The following is a 17,618-nucleotide window of genomic DNA, read 5'->3' on the forward strand; positions in this document are numbered from 1 at the left end:
ATACTAACAGTGAGGGACAATACCTCTGCCCCAAGCCAGGCAGACTTCTTACGCAACTTAATTTAGTCTACACACACACACATATATATACAGCTTTGACAGAGTGACATGCAATAGGAGGGTCCAACATAATGACTTGTATTGTACATATATGTAAATACACATATATCTTAGAGCTGAGGAATTTTAGTGAAGTCAAGCAGCACAATGTTGTTATTATTTTAGATTTGATATTAACTGTATTGTATTGTCCATAATCATGAGTTGAAGGCTGAGCAGGTATCAAAGGTAATCCCTGTTCAGTTCCCCCAGCTATAACTAAGGCCAGGCAATAATTCAAAAATATAATAGTGACATAATTCTCATATGGATAGATCTTTTTTTCCACAGATGTGTAAATTAGTAATAAAACGATTTTCTTTATTAACTTATAAAATGTATTTGTCTTAATAAGATGAATATGAATTAAACATTTCATCATGTCATATTAAATACTTGCGTTAAAAAAAAAAATCAAAAGATATAGTTAAAGATAATAAAAAAGTGACAGTTACTGCTATATTAATTTTGCCCATCTTGCCCTCCCTGGTCAAATACAATTAAGAAAATTAAATGAGTCTGGGTGGACGACCTGTGTGTCAGCCTCACACTGTTCATCCTGCCGCAATGGATCCGAGTGCAACCCTGAAATACCTTGGAAGGGAAAAGACGGACAGCTGAGTCCAGTAACATCTTCCTTTCAACTGTATCGCAAAAGCAAAATACTTACAAAAACAAAAACAGATACTCTGTTTTGTATCGCGATAGAGGTAGTAAATCCAGACATGTATGATCTGTACAGATACACCTGCACACATTAGCCTTGTCACTCCTCCTTCCTGGTGTTTCCATTTTCTAAATCTGTTTCATTACATTGAATACGTCAAATCTAATCAATGACATACTTAATTATGCAGACAGACTGATATCCATGATCCAGTGACAAGTAGCAAGGAGTCGAATATGGAGCCTTAAAGGGACAATTCACCCCAAAATCAAAACTTCATATTTTTCCTCTTACCTGTAGTGCTATTTAACAGTACAGATTGTTTTGGTCTGAGCTGCAGAGTGTTGGAGATATCGACCATACAGATGTCTGCCCTCTCTCAAATATAATGGAACTAGATGGCACTCAGCTTGTGGTGCTCAAAGTGCCAAAAAATATATTTGACAAACTCAACAGCAATGTCTCTTTCCAGAAATCATGACCAGGCTGCTCAAGATAATCCACAGAGCTTGTAGAGTGCAGAAGGAAGTGTGCATCTACTCATGGACGAGAGGCTCGTGCTCATGACATCACGAGATGTAAACATTAGTGGCATGAGTTGTAATGTTAGCTAGCTCAGTGGTGCTAGGTGAGCTAGCAGTAGCCGCACGCTTCTGTCTGTGCAGTGATACGGCTGGCAGGTTTAGTTTTGTAAAAGAAAATAGCTCCTACATGAAACTGCAAGACATCTCTATGGTCGATATCTCCAACACTCTGCAACTCACATCAAACAGCACCACAGATAAGATTTTGGAGGGTACCGTTCCTTTAAAACAACTGACCTGCATCAGGGGAGATCACATACAGTTAGCCCAAAATTTAGAGGCTCTACTGTACAATGTTGTATGATGACTCAAGATTTACATTGGACTAATTGTGAATCAAAGGAGAAAACTATTCCACAGTCCCAAATGAGCAGAACTCTCCATTCACTAACAGCCACAGAGATATGAGGAGATGCTTGTTTGGTAAATTAGATGCACTGCTGAGGCCTGATGATCAATGAATTCTTGGAGACCTTCTGTGTTGTGAAAGCTGTGATCTCTCTTAAGAAACACAGAAGTTGTCATTGCGCTCTACATGAAAGCCGAATTATGCTCTCTGGCTCTTTGTAGTCTGGTGCAGTATTAAAACTTTGCTATTTGGCACCTGCGTTTTTGATGTATTATCATTTATGTAAGCGAGACATTATGGGTAAATGTGATGAAATGAGTCTGGATGGACGACCCGTGTGTCAGCCCCACGCCGTTGCCACGTTCTCTCTGCTGCAATGGATCTCGTCATTACAAAGTGCGACGCTGAAATATCTGTAAGGGCAAAAGGTGGACTATTTTCGTGTGTGTGAAAATAACAAAATTTGGGGGAAATTGCTCTGAGTTTCTCGGCTCTCAGTTAAGTGATATTTTACATTCCTGGGAAAGATTGTACATTTAGATACGAGTTATCGAAACAGGTTTCCTACATGTAATTTAGAAATGTGGAAATAATTTCCCCCAAGCAAACACCTTCTTCCTCTACACACACACACACACATACACACACACACTGCAATCCAATAACTACATAAAAATTAGACCAGGCTTTTAGGTAGGAAGGTGTAGAAAATATAGGCTTGGCACTGCTATAAAAATGAACTAGAGGACATTCTGACCTTTCTTATGGACACATTTTCCCAGCTAGACCTCCAACACACACACACGCTCCAACCGGTGTGTGTGTCAGGCCTATACACCCGACGGACGGCCACAGCAGCTCCCCATAGACTTCAATTAGCTAACTGTCAAATTCTGGCAAATAGCACAGCAATGTGGGTGACACAAAACCCAGTTTCTAAACCCACGAGATGCCTGACTATAGTATTACCAGGCCTAGTCTATTTATCTTATCTAATTAGATTAACATGGTTAATTACAGTAGTAACTGTAATCCAGTATAGTTACAACAAATAGTAGCACTTCTGGATAACATGAGGTGTATTTGGAGGGGAAAGAAGAGGCGGCAGCAATATAAAAAATTAACTGAGATCATTAAGGACAGGTTTAGATTATAAAATATATTAAAATAGGGTAAATATAATTTTAAAATCCACGTGAATTCCTTTGCAAAACCATGCACATCACTTTTCTTCATGGTGCTCAAGTGATCAATGATGCAGCTAATTGTCCTTTAAATCAGTCTGCTGTGATACAAGTGATTCTCCTTTGAAAGTCACCTTGGCCATCAGGAACAACAAAGAGATCACCCGCTGGACGCATCCGAGAGGAATCATTATGCGATTCTTCATTTGTGTGAACCTGACTGACTAATCATCACTACAGGCTACACATCATGTTCACATCAGAGCATCACGTCATCACGTAGACTCCAAGTGAGGAACTGTTGCACCCTTGGCTTCACCGGGTTTATTACTGGACTAATTGCATTTGATCTGCATTTCAAACGAAGCACCGATCACTTAAAAAAACCTAATTAATCATTGCTTGGATAGTCCGACGACGCAGAAGTAGAAGAACCGCTGCGTGTGCAGACGTGATGTTTCAGTCTGGATCCGTGTGTCATTCAAGGTGAAAGTGTGACACTGTGCGCATTTTGGATGAAAATGCGCTTTAAGTTCAAATATTACTACAGACTTGTCACTGCATCTCCCAACAGGTGCACGCTGAGAAAGTCCAACTATAGTTTACACACAGCTGGGTGCTCAGCTACTTTCTGAGCCTGCGGTCACTTGCTACTTTCCAACTGCTTGCATAAAGCAACGCTCTTATACTGGCTTTAAATTGCGTCTAAATTTCAATCATAAATATTTCTACAAGAAAATTCACTGCAAAAAACATGACCAGATATCAATCTTAAAGACATATTGCTCCATTTGTCTTAAAACATGAGTCAAAGCAAGTAGTTTGGAGTGTGGATGAGAAAGACCTGGCGCTCCTGCGGCATTAACTAATTGGTTTAGTCTCTGAATCAAAATCATCCTGTTAAAAACACCAGCGTATCCTGCTGTGGGATAGAGGTGATTATTTCCACGGTGCGTGTGCACTATCCAGTGGAGGACTTTTTCAGACTAGCCTTGTTGTAGCCTCAGCCTATCCATCATGCGTAAATGGGATAGTCTCCCCCCACATGCGGTGACAGCAAAACAACACATCTACTATTATCATTATCATTTTTATTTTTATCCCTGTGGATGTTCTAATAAATTCCTGCTCGCTTGGTTTGTTCGCCAGTGGCACCTGTGCATGCTCCCTGTAGCCTGTTTCCATGTTGACTGTGACAAATTGAATAAGGCTTTGGGTATTAAATGTCACTGCCCACAACAACGAAAACAACAACATTATGAGGGCGAGATTCATAACGCGGCATCATCACCAGAGACGGAAACTGCGTCTTCTTGTGTTTCAACATCAGGGACATCAGCTGCTCTCGCACCAAGGTACACGGCGCCGCATGTGTCAGGCTTGGCGGGGCCACCTGTCCTAGTTCCGCGCTCCGCACCCCCCGGTTTATCCCCCAAACGGTGCAAGGTACTTACGTGTAGTGCTGGGGGAAGAGGTGGGTCCCGTCTGTCGGCGTGGAGACGCATATGATAAGTACAGTTTGGATTGTGAAGAGGCAGAAAATACCGTACGACTGCGCGCAGATCGCCATTTTCCATTAAATATTCAAGAAACTGGGATAAATAAGAGAAGGACCGGAAGGACAGTCTCTCGCAGCTGAGCTAAGAATAACCGAGCTCCGGAGAAAGTGTGTGGTGGGAGGTGATGGTTGGCGGAGGCTTCTGGACACTTCAGCCGGCAGTGAAATCTCAATCAGGGACGCGCAGAGGATTGGCAGCTGAAGACACGGGAGATCAGGATCAGGAAGATGCTCTGCCGCTGCTGCTGATGTGCCTGCCTGCCTATTTGCGCACTCGCTGTCCTCCCTCCCTCTCCGCCGCCGCACATTTGCTCCTTTTCTCTCCCACTCTCTCCAATGTAACAACCATACACAGTAAAGCCAGACACCACACTATTACAGTGTTCCCATGCCGGTTTTCAAAATAAAACCATTTCTCATTTTCAGGGTGATATTTGGCTTTAAAGTGACAGAAGAGCTCAAACAAAAATGGGTTTGAAATCTTCTTTGATGACTGTATTCTCAGCAAAAGGCCTCAATGAGAGCACATAGGTACTACATGGAAATGACCTTAAACTACCCAGGGGTACTATACTTGCTTTACAAACACATAACACCAGGACAATTTGGGGAAACAGCTGCCAGTTGTGAAATGTCCATTTTGACGCACAGGCTTGGCACAACACTTCAAGGACTTTTCTCCAGGTGAGATTTTATTTTGAAGGTCTAATCGCCCCGCTTCCTGCATCCATCCAGCCTATCTGTGACACTTGACTCAGCTGTTGGCACAAGCGGTCCTTCCTCCGTTCAAACAGCCTATTTTTGTGCGACAGACGGGGGCGCGCATCAGGCCACCTCCTCTTCCTCCTCATGTCCACTCTCGGCGCGCTGTGTCCTCCTCAAAACTCGGCATCATGGGCAGGAATCAAGCCTTTATTTTGATAATTAGAGGCATGACTCTACAGGGGCGGATTGTATTAACTGGAGTGTAAACATTCAGCAGATCACCTTGGGGCTCCTCTCCAACTACATTTGTTCTACTTATTAGCGCATCTGGTCCAGTGGATGAACATTTAAATGAATGCAAGGAGAATTAATAAACTCATTTTAGAGACACCTAGCTATTGTTTTGGGGCAGGGCACGTCTCCTTGTTTTGTCGTAACCAGAAGCCTCTGAATAATCATAAGCTTGTTAATATGGTATATTTTAGTGGAGCAAGTTTTTTCCTCTGGACGTGAGTCAGATACTGCTCATTGTAATGGTAAACAAGGAGGAGAGATGCACTGAAACCTCAGAGTAAATCTAATTCAGCATGAAGTTACCCCCCGGAGAAGTGAATATCTCCCTCTATCAGCTCGGTGTGTGTGTGTGTGTGTGTGTGCACGCGTGTGTGCACCTGTACCTGTATTTTTACCTTTCCCGCACTGCTGTTTGTTCTCTGATCTTACCATTTCAACTGGAGGGCACAGTAGGTGTGACACATTTGCACCTAAACAAAAGATTTTTTGAGGTGTGTCCATGCCACAGAGAACACACAATAAAGATTCATAGCTTTATATGTGATGTGTTCCAGGTGTGTTTCCATTTTTTGGCACCAAATGGGGTGACGGTGTTCAAGGCTTTGGGTTTTTTCCACTTGTATCCCAGTTAAAGCCCAGTTTAAGGACACTCCTAGGGGTAGTCTTACGTCTCTTAGCTCATTTGCTGGACACGGGTAGAGACAGCCGGTCTTGTGGCTGTGTTGTCCTTGGCTCTGTCAGTCAGCAGGGGACACGCAGGTGCTCTGCTACAGAGAGCCACACAGCAGTCGGCAGGGTTGCTGCGCAGCATTTCTGTCTCTTCGCTGACAGGGAAGACGGGGCTGTTTTGGTAGAAAGGACACACTGCGGGGCACAGACCTCAGCAGGAGAGGAAAAACCCACCTGATGGCGAGGATGAAGAGCTACAGCAGCGGTCCCCTGCTTATGTACATAGATGTCACGGATCATTCAGTCAGAACAAATATCTAGGCTTGTTCCTAGGGAAGTGGAGGAAAAAAAACTCTGCCTTTATTCCCCAGAGCTACTAGTTTTTGAGACATATTGAGCAAGTGACTCCCCCTCATCCACCCCCTCTAAACAAATCTGTGGCAGAGAAGCAGGAGACGGTCGTGCTTTGATTTATTATTATTCCCTATGCGGAGAAAAATAACCTTAATTGATGGCTACTCTCGCCCATTAATTTACTGTACCATACTTCCCATCATGACACAAATGATAACAACAAACAGATCCTGGTAGAGTGATGTAGCCTGGCTGACTCACACTAAACATTTCTGCTGACTCACAGCCACCCCTTTTTTTTTCTCCTTCCTTTCAAACATACATTAGGCAAACTTGTCTCACTTTACCTGGCTCACGGGGCCCGCAGAAAGAAAAATAGATGTAAATTTAATTTTGAGTTAATGCACAAATATGTACTTTTCTCGAATGGAGAGAGCAGAGAGGAGGTTTTATCTGTGCAAACAAAACATCAGGGGGTGGAGATGTTTCTCTGGATGGATAGGATGCCTCAAGGTGCTCTGCAATTGCTGGGACCAAGAGACGATCGGCAACTAAGTTAAGCAATAATTTCTGACGTACAGCCTTGTCACACTTGACTTTGTCACACCAATATCTTAAAAGGTGGTGGATATAACACGAGGATGGTCGTTCAGTCTGGCCGCCAACCTAAAGCATCAGTATCTGACGACCTGGGAGTAAGACTCAACAATCATCTTTCTCCAGAGTTACATACAGAATGTTTGAAAGAACTGTGGAAGATTTAGGGGGATTTAGCAGTGAGAACTCATTTCAACCAGCTGAAACTTCTCTCGGTTAGATTTCCTTCAGTGTACATTGTTCAGGAGGTTTTTACTGTGTGCCAATTTATCCGTAATGGTCTCTGCCTCTCAAAAACAAACAGTGATTTAAAAAAAAAACAGTATTAAACTGGTAAAAACACTCAATAAAGCAGTGGCATGTTGCTTACAGGCCACTTACCCAGCAACTGCTAATGTGTGCTCATCTTTTTCACTGACAACTTAATGTGTGCTAACCTGATCCAGACATTCAGGAAGTTTTTTACCAAGACCCAAATTATCCGCAGAGGTCTCTATCTCTCCAAAACAAACCAACCAGGTGATATACACCAGTAAAAACACTGAATAAAGCAGTGTCCCATTACAAGTCAGTGTTTGCCGACACTGTTCGGGATGCCACGGACAGGCTGCTAAGCCCAGCACTTGCTAATGTGTGCTCACCTTTTTTCTCTGATAACTTAAGATCCAGACACTCAGGAGGTTTTTTACCAGAGGCCGAATTATCTGCAGAGGTAGATAGAGGTCTCTTCCTCTCCAAAATAAATGAACCTGGTGGTTTAAACCAGTAAAAATACTGAATAAAGCAGTTTCACATTAAAAAAAAATCAGTGTTTTTACAATGCTCTCCACTGAGGTGACTAATGCAAAAAAAATGGGAATGGCCCTTTCTAGAGCCAGTGTTTGGTTTGTCTGTTCTGCACTGCTGTGGAAACATGGCAATGCAACAAGGCAATCTCTGTATAAGAGGACCTGCTCCCTGTGTAGATATAAATGGCTCATTCTAAGGTAACGAAAACACAGCTGAGCTTATTTTCAGGTGATAATACACTAAGGAAAACATACTTGTTATTTTATAATTTATTTCTGCCAATATATCCCCCTAAATCCTACACACCGGACCTTTAAATGCAAATTTATTTTCATCTGCCTGAATGTATATGGTGATGGTTGTGGGCTGATAGTGGCAGATAAAAGAGGTGATTGCCACCCTGGGGCCTCGGATCTCATTGAACACACTGTGATGCTTATAGAGAATCCACTCTTTATTAGAGCTGATCAATAGGGATCTGCTCAGTGAAAACACACAGATCAATGACCTCAAGCTCCGCACATCCTCCAAACAGTGAGAAAAGGCAGACAAGAGGCAGGTCTCAGCCGCTCAGGGTCTCTCTCATTGGCCGCGCAGTCTCTCCTGGAGAGATTGACCTGCCAATCTGGTATTGATCCAGGGAGTTGAGAGGAAGAAGACGGGCCTCGCTGTTCTGTATCGGACTTTCTGGGGACTGCTCCCCCAGACAGAGGCCAAGTAGGTTGGAGTAAAATTAATCACTCCTTGTTTCCCCTGTCTCCAGGCCCCGAGGAAGTCACTAGTAAAGGCGCACCCCACACATCCAGACACACACACACACACACACACAAACTGGCCGCTTATCTTCCTTTTCCTCTACCTTATCCATCTTTCTCTCCCTCCCTAACCTCCTCCTGTGTCTCTTTCTGTGGCCTGTATGCTGATGTTTTGCTGCGCTGGACAGAAAAGTGAGGCTTCACACTCTGTAAAACCTAGTCTAGTCAGCATGCTGAATGCTAAGATTTTATATTTCTGATTAGAGAAGGACTACGCGTCGCATTCACCGCAGATGATAGAGCCAGCTGCCCTTGAGAAAGAGTCCCGACGCTCTCAGCAAACTTCAATGATCCTCTCAAGTGCTCTCTGTAAAAACAGGAGCATGATATACTGTCACTCATTTACCACGCACATTCTTTGAGGGCTTTTTTTTTTTCTTTTTTACCATGGCAGAGAAGAGTCGGCGTGCTCTTGTCCTCTACGGGGATATATTGAAGAGATCGGCAGAGTGATTCCAGCAATCAAGGTTATCTTCCCTCTGTGTCCCTTTCAGCTTACTCCCTGCTCACCTCACAGCTTATCATCCCATTTAGTTTCACCCACTCACCAGAACAGAAAGATCCAATCTAAATAACACACACACCTCCTTGTTTACATAAATATTTGTATATCCCACATCCCTCATTATTTGCTTTGCCCTGTAATGTGGTTATTACCTACATGACCTCAACACTTGGCGAGTATCAACAAAGAGAAATATCCCATTCAGACCACATTGCTGTGCATACCTCCGTTACTGTAAAATACAAACATACCCAGCGATGTGGGGCCGCAAGGCACTCTGGGACTTTCATGCTCAAATGTCAGAGTGTTTCATCCTGATTGATGATGACTCACTCCCCTCCGCTCTTAGTCTGCATGAAAGAACAACAGCACCAATTAATGACCCAACCTCCTCACGTGCAACTGTAAGAAAACAACCGCTGTATCAAATGTTACAGCACGCCACACAAACAGCGCTATTCTGATAAGAAAATACAGATATTTATGATGAAATATATACATGTTTAAGGCTACATTTTATCACCCCCCTCCATCCTTACCACATAGTAAAGTGGCTGCATGTGAAAACAGAGCAAGACTCAGCACTCATTGACATGCTCTACTAGAGGCCTAATGGCCCCTGGGTAATGGCCTCTTTGGTCTTCAGGAAATCCTCCCTCATGCATACATCAAAGCTGGGATTGAGAAGGATAGAGAGTGGAAAATAGAGGGGAGGAAAGAGACATCAGTGCCACACAGGGAGAGGAGAGAGGAGGTGAAGTTAACATACTAAAGGAAGCTCTTATGGTAGTGCGTTTTTGTTTATGATTTTCGCGGCAAGGTCAATCCTGCGTGTTTTAGATTTAAGGTTTGCATCAACATGGCACGCCAATGCTGTGCTTGCACTGTTGAAATGGGGCTGGGTATCAAACCTCAGTATATTTTTAACACTGACTGAATGTGTCCATAGCCTTGTCAGATTTGTAGCATTGTTTATTTATTATTTAATTAGAAATAGTTACTAAAATAAATAAAAGAAACAGAGAAAAAAATGGTGTATATTTTTATGAGTATCCTGTTTGTGTTAATACGATTCATCAAGTCTATCCCCACAGTATCAAAGCTTTAATTTTGTTAATTAACCATTTAGTCAATCAAAAAGAAATCCATGTGAAATTTTGATAACTTTGATTATTTATGTATGAGTTGAGAAAAGAAAAATTCCCAACAGAATCTGCTTCTAGCATCTGAAATGTGAAGATTTTCTACAGCTCTTTTTCATATGACAGTAGACTTCATATCCTTGCATTTTGGATGACTGGTCAAACAAACAAGTATTTTAAATGTGGCGTTTTACATTATTCTGACATTTAAATGACAAAAGAATATTTTTTTACATTATTCTGACATTTAAATGACAAAAGAATATTTTTTAAAAAAAAAGAGAAAGTAGTTGCAGTCTTTCCTAGGGATGCAACTAAAGATTTTTTTTCGTTGTCAATCAATATGTCAATTATTTTCTCAGTTAATCGGTTAGTTGTTTGATCTATAAAATGTCAAAATGTCAATCAGTGTTTCCAAAGCCCAACATGACGTTCTCAAGTGTCTTGTTTTGTCCACGACCCAAACATATTTAGCTTGCTCTTATGAACGAATAAAGGAACCAGAAAATGTTCACATTTAACAAGCTGGAAAACGACTCAACCCGATTAATCAATTATCAAATAAGTTGGCAATTAATTAAGTGACAGCTCCTCCATTATTTGTTGCAGCTCTAGTCTCTCCTATGATATAAAGTTAGATATCTCCATCCTCAATTCCTCTGCCTATCTCTTTTCTTTCACTTTGTGTTCATCTCTCTTCTTCATTTCTTTTTTCTCTCACATTGCTGACATACAGCATACCAGAGTTGTCAGCCAGCTGCTATAACAGGAGACCTGTAGTTCACCGCCCCACAACAACCCCCGCCTCTCCACACTGTCCATGAGCCATCTGCTTAGTCTGCACATTGCAGATCTGTCAATGCTATCTAATTATAATTCACACACAAAAGTGTTCATTGTGACCCTGACTGTGTTTGCAAAAGTTTTGCCTTGCTCCATATGCTAGGTACACAGCAGGCACCTGTCCATACGCATGCATGTGTGCATTTATCTATCTATATGTGGTCTCTCTCCTGTGAGTAAATACAGCAGAGCGTTGCTCAGACACATTCAGAGAAAGCTGTGACCTCTACATGTCCTACACCATGCAGCGGAGCGTGTGAATTCTGCCCCTCGCAATGATTTTCAACTCATCTCGTAGACCGAGCAAGACCCAGTGAGCCTCTTTTTCAAATGCTTTTCTACAGTGGCAATCACAATGCTTCAAACATGAGATGGAATAAAGTGATCTGAAATGGATTGAATTTGTGTTAAAAAAAACAGGAGCAGGAGGAACTTCAAGCTGCTCCACAGTGGCATGCCGACATCAAACTGGCCTTCAATACGTTCGCAGCCAGTGAAGTATTAGGTGTCGGCATATAGAGCATATTAAACAGTGCCAGTGTTAAAGAGGCAAAACTAACAGGCCTGTGGCGCCTTCAGTGGCTTGATAAGGCAAGCGGGTGGTCCTGTCTGAACGTGGTCTACTCCACTTCTCTTGTCACTGTGGAGTGAGAAGTGCATAGTCGCTTGCCCGCCCTGCCGTCACATTAAAGCGCATCTTAATTGGCATTAAAACTGGTGATAAGGGCTTAATGAAGGAATTAATAGATAACACACATTCTGGAGCTTATTCTCCACAGTCACACTCTGACAGACACATAAACACACACAGCTGTACTCAAACTGGCAGATTTTACAACCACAGACAGAGTGAGTAAGAATTCATGGGGAAATAGGTGGCCTGCAGCGAGAGGCAGGACCAAGAGTGAAAGCCTCTAATACATCACATCACCCTGCATGACAACAGCTAACCTTCTCAGGCTGTGCAGCCGGAGCATTTAACTTGTATGGGATGGTATACACTACCATTACTCTAAGCTGCTGAATGGGGTTTTAATCTGATAGTAATTATCTAGTGATTTTACCCTTTTTTTTACCTTGCTTGTGCTGTTTTTCTGAAAAGCACTTTGTAACCTTGTAAAGAAAAGTGCTATATAGATCAAGTTTATTATGATTATTAATAAGGTAAACACTGCATGAGGCAAAGAAGATTAACTTCTGTGTGTAGAGTATTTACTGCATACCACTCATATTACTATTGGTTCATTAATTAATTAATTTGTACATAAAATGGATCAATGCCACATACCACAGCAATTACAGTCAAAACTATTCTGCAACACAGGCTCCTAGATGGGCCAAATACAAGCAACTCAACAGCAAAATATATTGGAAACAATTCATGACAACAAACAACAACACAATAAGAGAGGTATAATGATTAGAGAAATGATCTAACGTTATTACTTTGAATGGAAAAAAATAATCAGCAACTGTTCTGACAATCAATAAATCTACTGAGTAATTTCTCAAGAATTACCTGTTCCAGCTTTTCAGTTGTGGGGCTGTTTTTCTATCTTATGGCAGAGTAAACTGTGGTGGGCATCTTTTACTATTTTCTTAATTTAAGTAATCAATGTTCAAATCAAATACTAAGTGTTTTAAATCAACAATGACAACAATCCATTGTTTCCCAAACTTGTTTAAAGTTATCTCTAGTGGTCCATTTGGTTTAACTTGTGATCACTTATGTTCCTCACCACTGCATTTTGTCTGTGTTTAGCATTTATTTTAACTTTTTGGCCACTGTTCTACTTAATAGTATATTAACCTGAAGAAGACTGAAATTATTTTTGTCAAATGGAGGGACAGAAGAGCCTTAAACAAGCTAACAGACACCAAATCGTGACATATTACTGTCTTACAAAAACAGTTTCGGCTAATGTGTTAGCAGACAATTAGCTAGCTACTTACACATTCAGCAGACACCTGCTACAGTCTCGTTACAGCCGTGTTTCCGGCCGCCTGAGGAATGTGACTTCGGTCTCCATTAACACTGCTGAGCTGAGTAATAATTCTCGGTTATTTCATTACTACCAAGTCGCTTGGTTCAGTGTTTACATAAAAAAAATACGGATGTAACGTTACTCAGTGCTGCTTCTAACCTCTGTTAACCTACTGTTTAACGGTGCGACGTTGAGGAGACTGGTTAACGGCTGGGTCAGGGCTTGTCCAATCAGGATGCACGTCGGCGGGACGTTGATGACGCCGTTCAGGTAGGTGTTACAAAAAATACTGTTAACCGTCAGATTCTGCCACTAGCTTACAAGCGTCGACCAACTTTTTGGTCCATTAAACTCTAGTTTTGGTAACACCTATCATAATAAAGTAGCCAATGATAAAAGGCAAACTACCTGAAATTCCAGTTCGGGTCAGATGGGTCACAGCATTGTGTGACGCTGGTCACAGGCCCACAACTTACAATAGCATAAATCATTTTGATTAATGATGTGCTTATCTATTTATTAGTAAGGTGCTTTTAGACTTTTAGCTTTAGATAAAATCCCCATTTGAAAAATAAGTCTTACCAGTAAAGCATGAGGTAAGATAATAATAATAGTCATTATTTTTATGACACTTTTCTAAACCAGAGTTACAGAGTGCTTTACAGTACCATACAATATAAAAACAAAGAAGTAAAAGAACATCATCCATAGAAAAATGCAATTCATTTAGCCTACCCAAACAAGCACATACTTTTATATACATCCATACATATACTTCTATGCACATACATACACAAAGGCTTCACATATGTACATACATGCACACATACCCATAAACACACATACAAGCATACACAGATGGGGGAAGATGTCCCCCAACCCCCTTAATTCCCCCCTTTACCAATAGCCTATATGGCACTAAATCTACTCACAATATATGTATTGAATACCTAGGCTATAGTGAAGCGTGACATTTCATCTGAATTATTGCATTCTGGAGATTTATTCCACCAGAACCGTTTAGGGTAAACTGATCTAATGTTTTGTCACTGGAAAACAGTGATTTATGTATTTAGCCTATATTAGGTTGTACATACAAAGCTTTGATATACATTTATGATGATGGGAGGATTTGTGGGGAAAGTGTTTCAATTATTTTGAATGAAAATAAAGATTTTTCTGCTTTTAAGTAAAAATGTAAAGTTATACCCTTTGAGCAAGACTTTCCTTTTAGAAAGAGGGCAAAAACCCCAGGGACAAACTGCCTCAAAATGTTATTTTGTTTAATTATCTAGTATATAGTCATATGTGACTTTATATAGTTCATATCTACATATGTATAGTAGTATTTTAGTATTGTAGTTTCAATCATTGCCCAGCTTGCCCCAATAGTGGGGCAAGATGCCATTTACAAAATGTTCATTTTTGTGCTGTAACAACAAAACTGACTATTCTTTCAATTTATGAATGAATGAATTACTGTATTTCAAACTAAACAAAAACATAATAAAAAAAAACAAGACAAAGATAACAGTGTCCAAAAAGGAGTAGGTAGAAGTAAAACTTATATGTCCCTAGCCTTTTCTTACATTTCTTCTTTCAACTCTTCTTCTTCCAAATTTATTTACAACTTATATACAACTATCCCAAGTCTATTTACCACACAATAGATAAATAATAAACCCAGTTTATTTACAGTACACGTACCACCCAGTGTTACAAATAAATATGCACTCCCTGAACAAAACCTTTCCTCATCTGTGTATCTGTCAAAAATATCTTTTTTTATTGATTTCTCCCAACAGTGCGTTGTTTATGCACCATCATCCTGCACATGCTAAAATCATATCCAAATATACACATATATATATTTATTTTACAGTCAGTTTACTTTGTTCTAAAGGGGGGCAGCTTCCCCCATCTTACCTTATGCCCCACAGATGGCATTGGCATACAAGTTCAGAAGATCAGCCACAGACAGAGGTGTGCCCAACATTTACAGTAAAAAAAATGATGAGTGTAGGTGAAGTTTATCTGGTACAGGAACTTTAGGGCTTCTAATTATAAGCGCACACACTGCCAGAATTAAAATTACCATCACAATTGTAGAGATAGATAAGGACATACATTTAACATCACAAATCAATAACAGTTTACAATATCATATTACAGTGGGGATTTACAAAAGCCTACACTGTCACCATGTGCAAAATAATTATCAGTAGGACGGCAAATTGTACAGTGCACAAGGGAAAAAAATATCAGCAAATATCTACCACTTGTATATTGATTATGGATTCAATAATTTGCCATTAATCTGTATCGTGTCGTCAATAAAACGCCTGAAAATTCAGAAAGAAAATGTCCATGAGTCCAAGGTGACATCTTTACATTTCTTGATAAATCTGGCCAACACTCAAAAATTAAACTTTACACTAAGATAAAACAGAGGACAGCAGCAGAGTCTCACATTTCAGAAGCTGCAACCAGAGAATGTTCATTAATTTGGGCTGATAAATGAGGATTTATCCATCATCAAGGTTGCTGTTGATTACTTTTCTGTCGATCAGTTCATCGACTGATTGTTGACACCATCTGTTGGAGCACAGTCCCACATCTTAGAGACTCCACAAACGATATTTTATTCATGCACCCATTAATCACCAGTCAGCTTCCTGGAAGGAAAAGAGTGTCACCGTGGAGCTGGCTCATGCTTGTGTGACTTTCACTGTACTGCTTGCTCGTTGTATTTCCTTTATGCACGGCTCACCATGGTCCAAAGGGCACCTATTCCCCAAAGCACAGCACAATGAAAATACAAAACACTACACACAGAAAAACTAACCAACCAGGTAAGACGGAGAGCTGGGCTCTTATTGGGGATCCTCCTTCTGAGCACCTAATGAAGCCAGCAGTATCTTCCCTTATTACAGCTAATGCTTTGTTTACATAGTTATTTTATCCTGGCCTTAGAGACGTACATAAATCGTTATTGTTATCAGTGTTATTATTACATCACTTCCAACATGTAGAGATAAGCAGTATTATATCCACGCTGCTCAATCAAATTCTACATAATATACAATGAAAATTAGGGTGCAGACACATATTTGCACAAATAATTGCTGTTTTTGCTCAGACATATGAGTGTATATCTGTTTGTGTGTGTGTGTGTGTGTGTGTGTGTGTGTGTTTTCTCCCTCTCCTCCTGAGCCGCAGGTTTGGGCTATTTTCCCAGAAATGTGTTAGACAGACAGAGGGAGGCAGATGCTTTCCTGTCCTCCCAGAGGAGACGGCAACACATGTGGAGAGTGGCTAGGCTGGTCATATTAAACACACCATGTGCACCCTGCATGTGACTGTGTGTGCGCGCAGGAGTGTGGCCTAAAAACAAGCACGGAGTGAGACATCTAGTGGCGAGCACACAGCACTTCAATAACAATGATAGAAATCAGCAATGGAAACTGTGACTTATTGTATTTTTGAACAATGAAAACAAAAGTTTATTTAATCTGTGATCTGACAGATATAATTTTTATGGGGGGGGGGTGAATTTATCATTTGTTCTACTAGCTTGTGTGTATTTGCAGTTACAGTATGCTTGTTTGTGTGTGTGTGTGTGTGTGTGTGTGTGTGTGTGTGTGTGTGTGCATATCTGTGTGTTTGTCAGATTGTGGATATTGCTGCAGTATGATACCATCTTTCCTGCTGTCATCACAATAGATCTCGCAGTTGATGGTGATGTATCATCTGTCAAACTATCAGTGCCAGGACATGGTCCGCTGGTCCCATGAGGCTGCAGACATGATTCACCGCAGTTTTTATGGCGGGTGTCTGCTTTCACCTCTGGAGTTGCCTCTGGACTGCTGGGCTGTCTGCTTTCGCCGGCCTCCACGGGATGTTGTATTAACCTTGCACCACTAAGCGCTGATTATTTGTACAGGGGATATTCTGGGTCTATGAGCAGCATGGTAAAGCTTATCTCAATTAATCTAATGGCTCAGTAATCAAGACATCTGCACACAAGTAAACAGGCCTCAGCAATCCCTCCATGGTTATTAGTAGCAAATCATCAGGCTTTTACAGTTTGGATCAACGTCAAAGTCTGGTTCATTTGCTCAGCACTGCAAAGTCCAACACACAGTAAGCCAACACTAATCGCAGGGGTTTTTTTATACACCATAAGTAGGAAAAAGTCACAAGTTATCAGTTGTTTCATATCGGGTGGGGAGAAAAAGCATTTATTAATATATTTCCTGTAAACTGAAAAGTGAAATCAAGCCAACTGGAGAGATTTTATAGTTGCTTTAAAAGGGGAACTTCACCGATTTTGCACAACAAAGTGTGTTTATAGGTCTTGAGGAGCATTACTGCACATATGAAGAAAAAAAAAGTTGGATAAAGCCTTTTGTGACTCCAGGGGGAGCTGCGCAAAATCTGATAAATTGCCCTCAGTGATGTCACTTAAGTCAACCTTTG

The 17,618-nt window shown here is 41.0% G+C and overlaps 1 protein-coding gene across 4 annotated transcripts in view; it reads right to left on the reverse strand.

Annotated features, from left to right (window-relative positions):
- Positions 1-13,133, reverse strand: part of cacna2d2a (calcium channel, voltage-dependent, alpha 2/delta subunit 2a) — a 207,921-nt gene extending 194,788 nt beyond the window's left edge. For 3 of the 4 annotated variants that reach the window (XM_050039172.1, XM_050039171.1, XM_050039170.1), the window contains exon 1: positions 4,338-4,756. In XM_050039172.1, the coding sequence (XP_049895129.1) occupies positions 4,338-4,453 (116 nt within the window). In that variant the 5' untranslated portion in view covers positions 4,454-4,756. Of the gene's footprint in view, positions 1-4,337; positions 4,757-13,107 lie in introns of those variants that run through there. The other variant, XM_050039173.1, reaches the window with a different exon arrangement.
- Positions 13,134-17,618: the final 4,485 nt, after the last annotated feature.

Source organism: Epinephelus moara, chromosome 24, assembly GCF_006386435.1.
Source record: "Epinephelus moara isolate mb chromosome 24, YSFRI_EMoa_1.0, whole genome shotgun sequence".
NCBI classification, from domain to species: Eukaryota; Metazoa; Chordata; class Actinopteri; order Perciformes; family Serranidae; genus Epinephelus; species Epinephelus moara.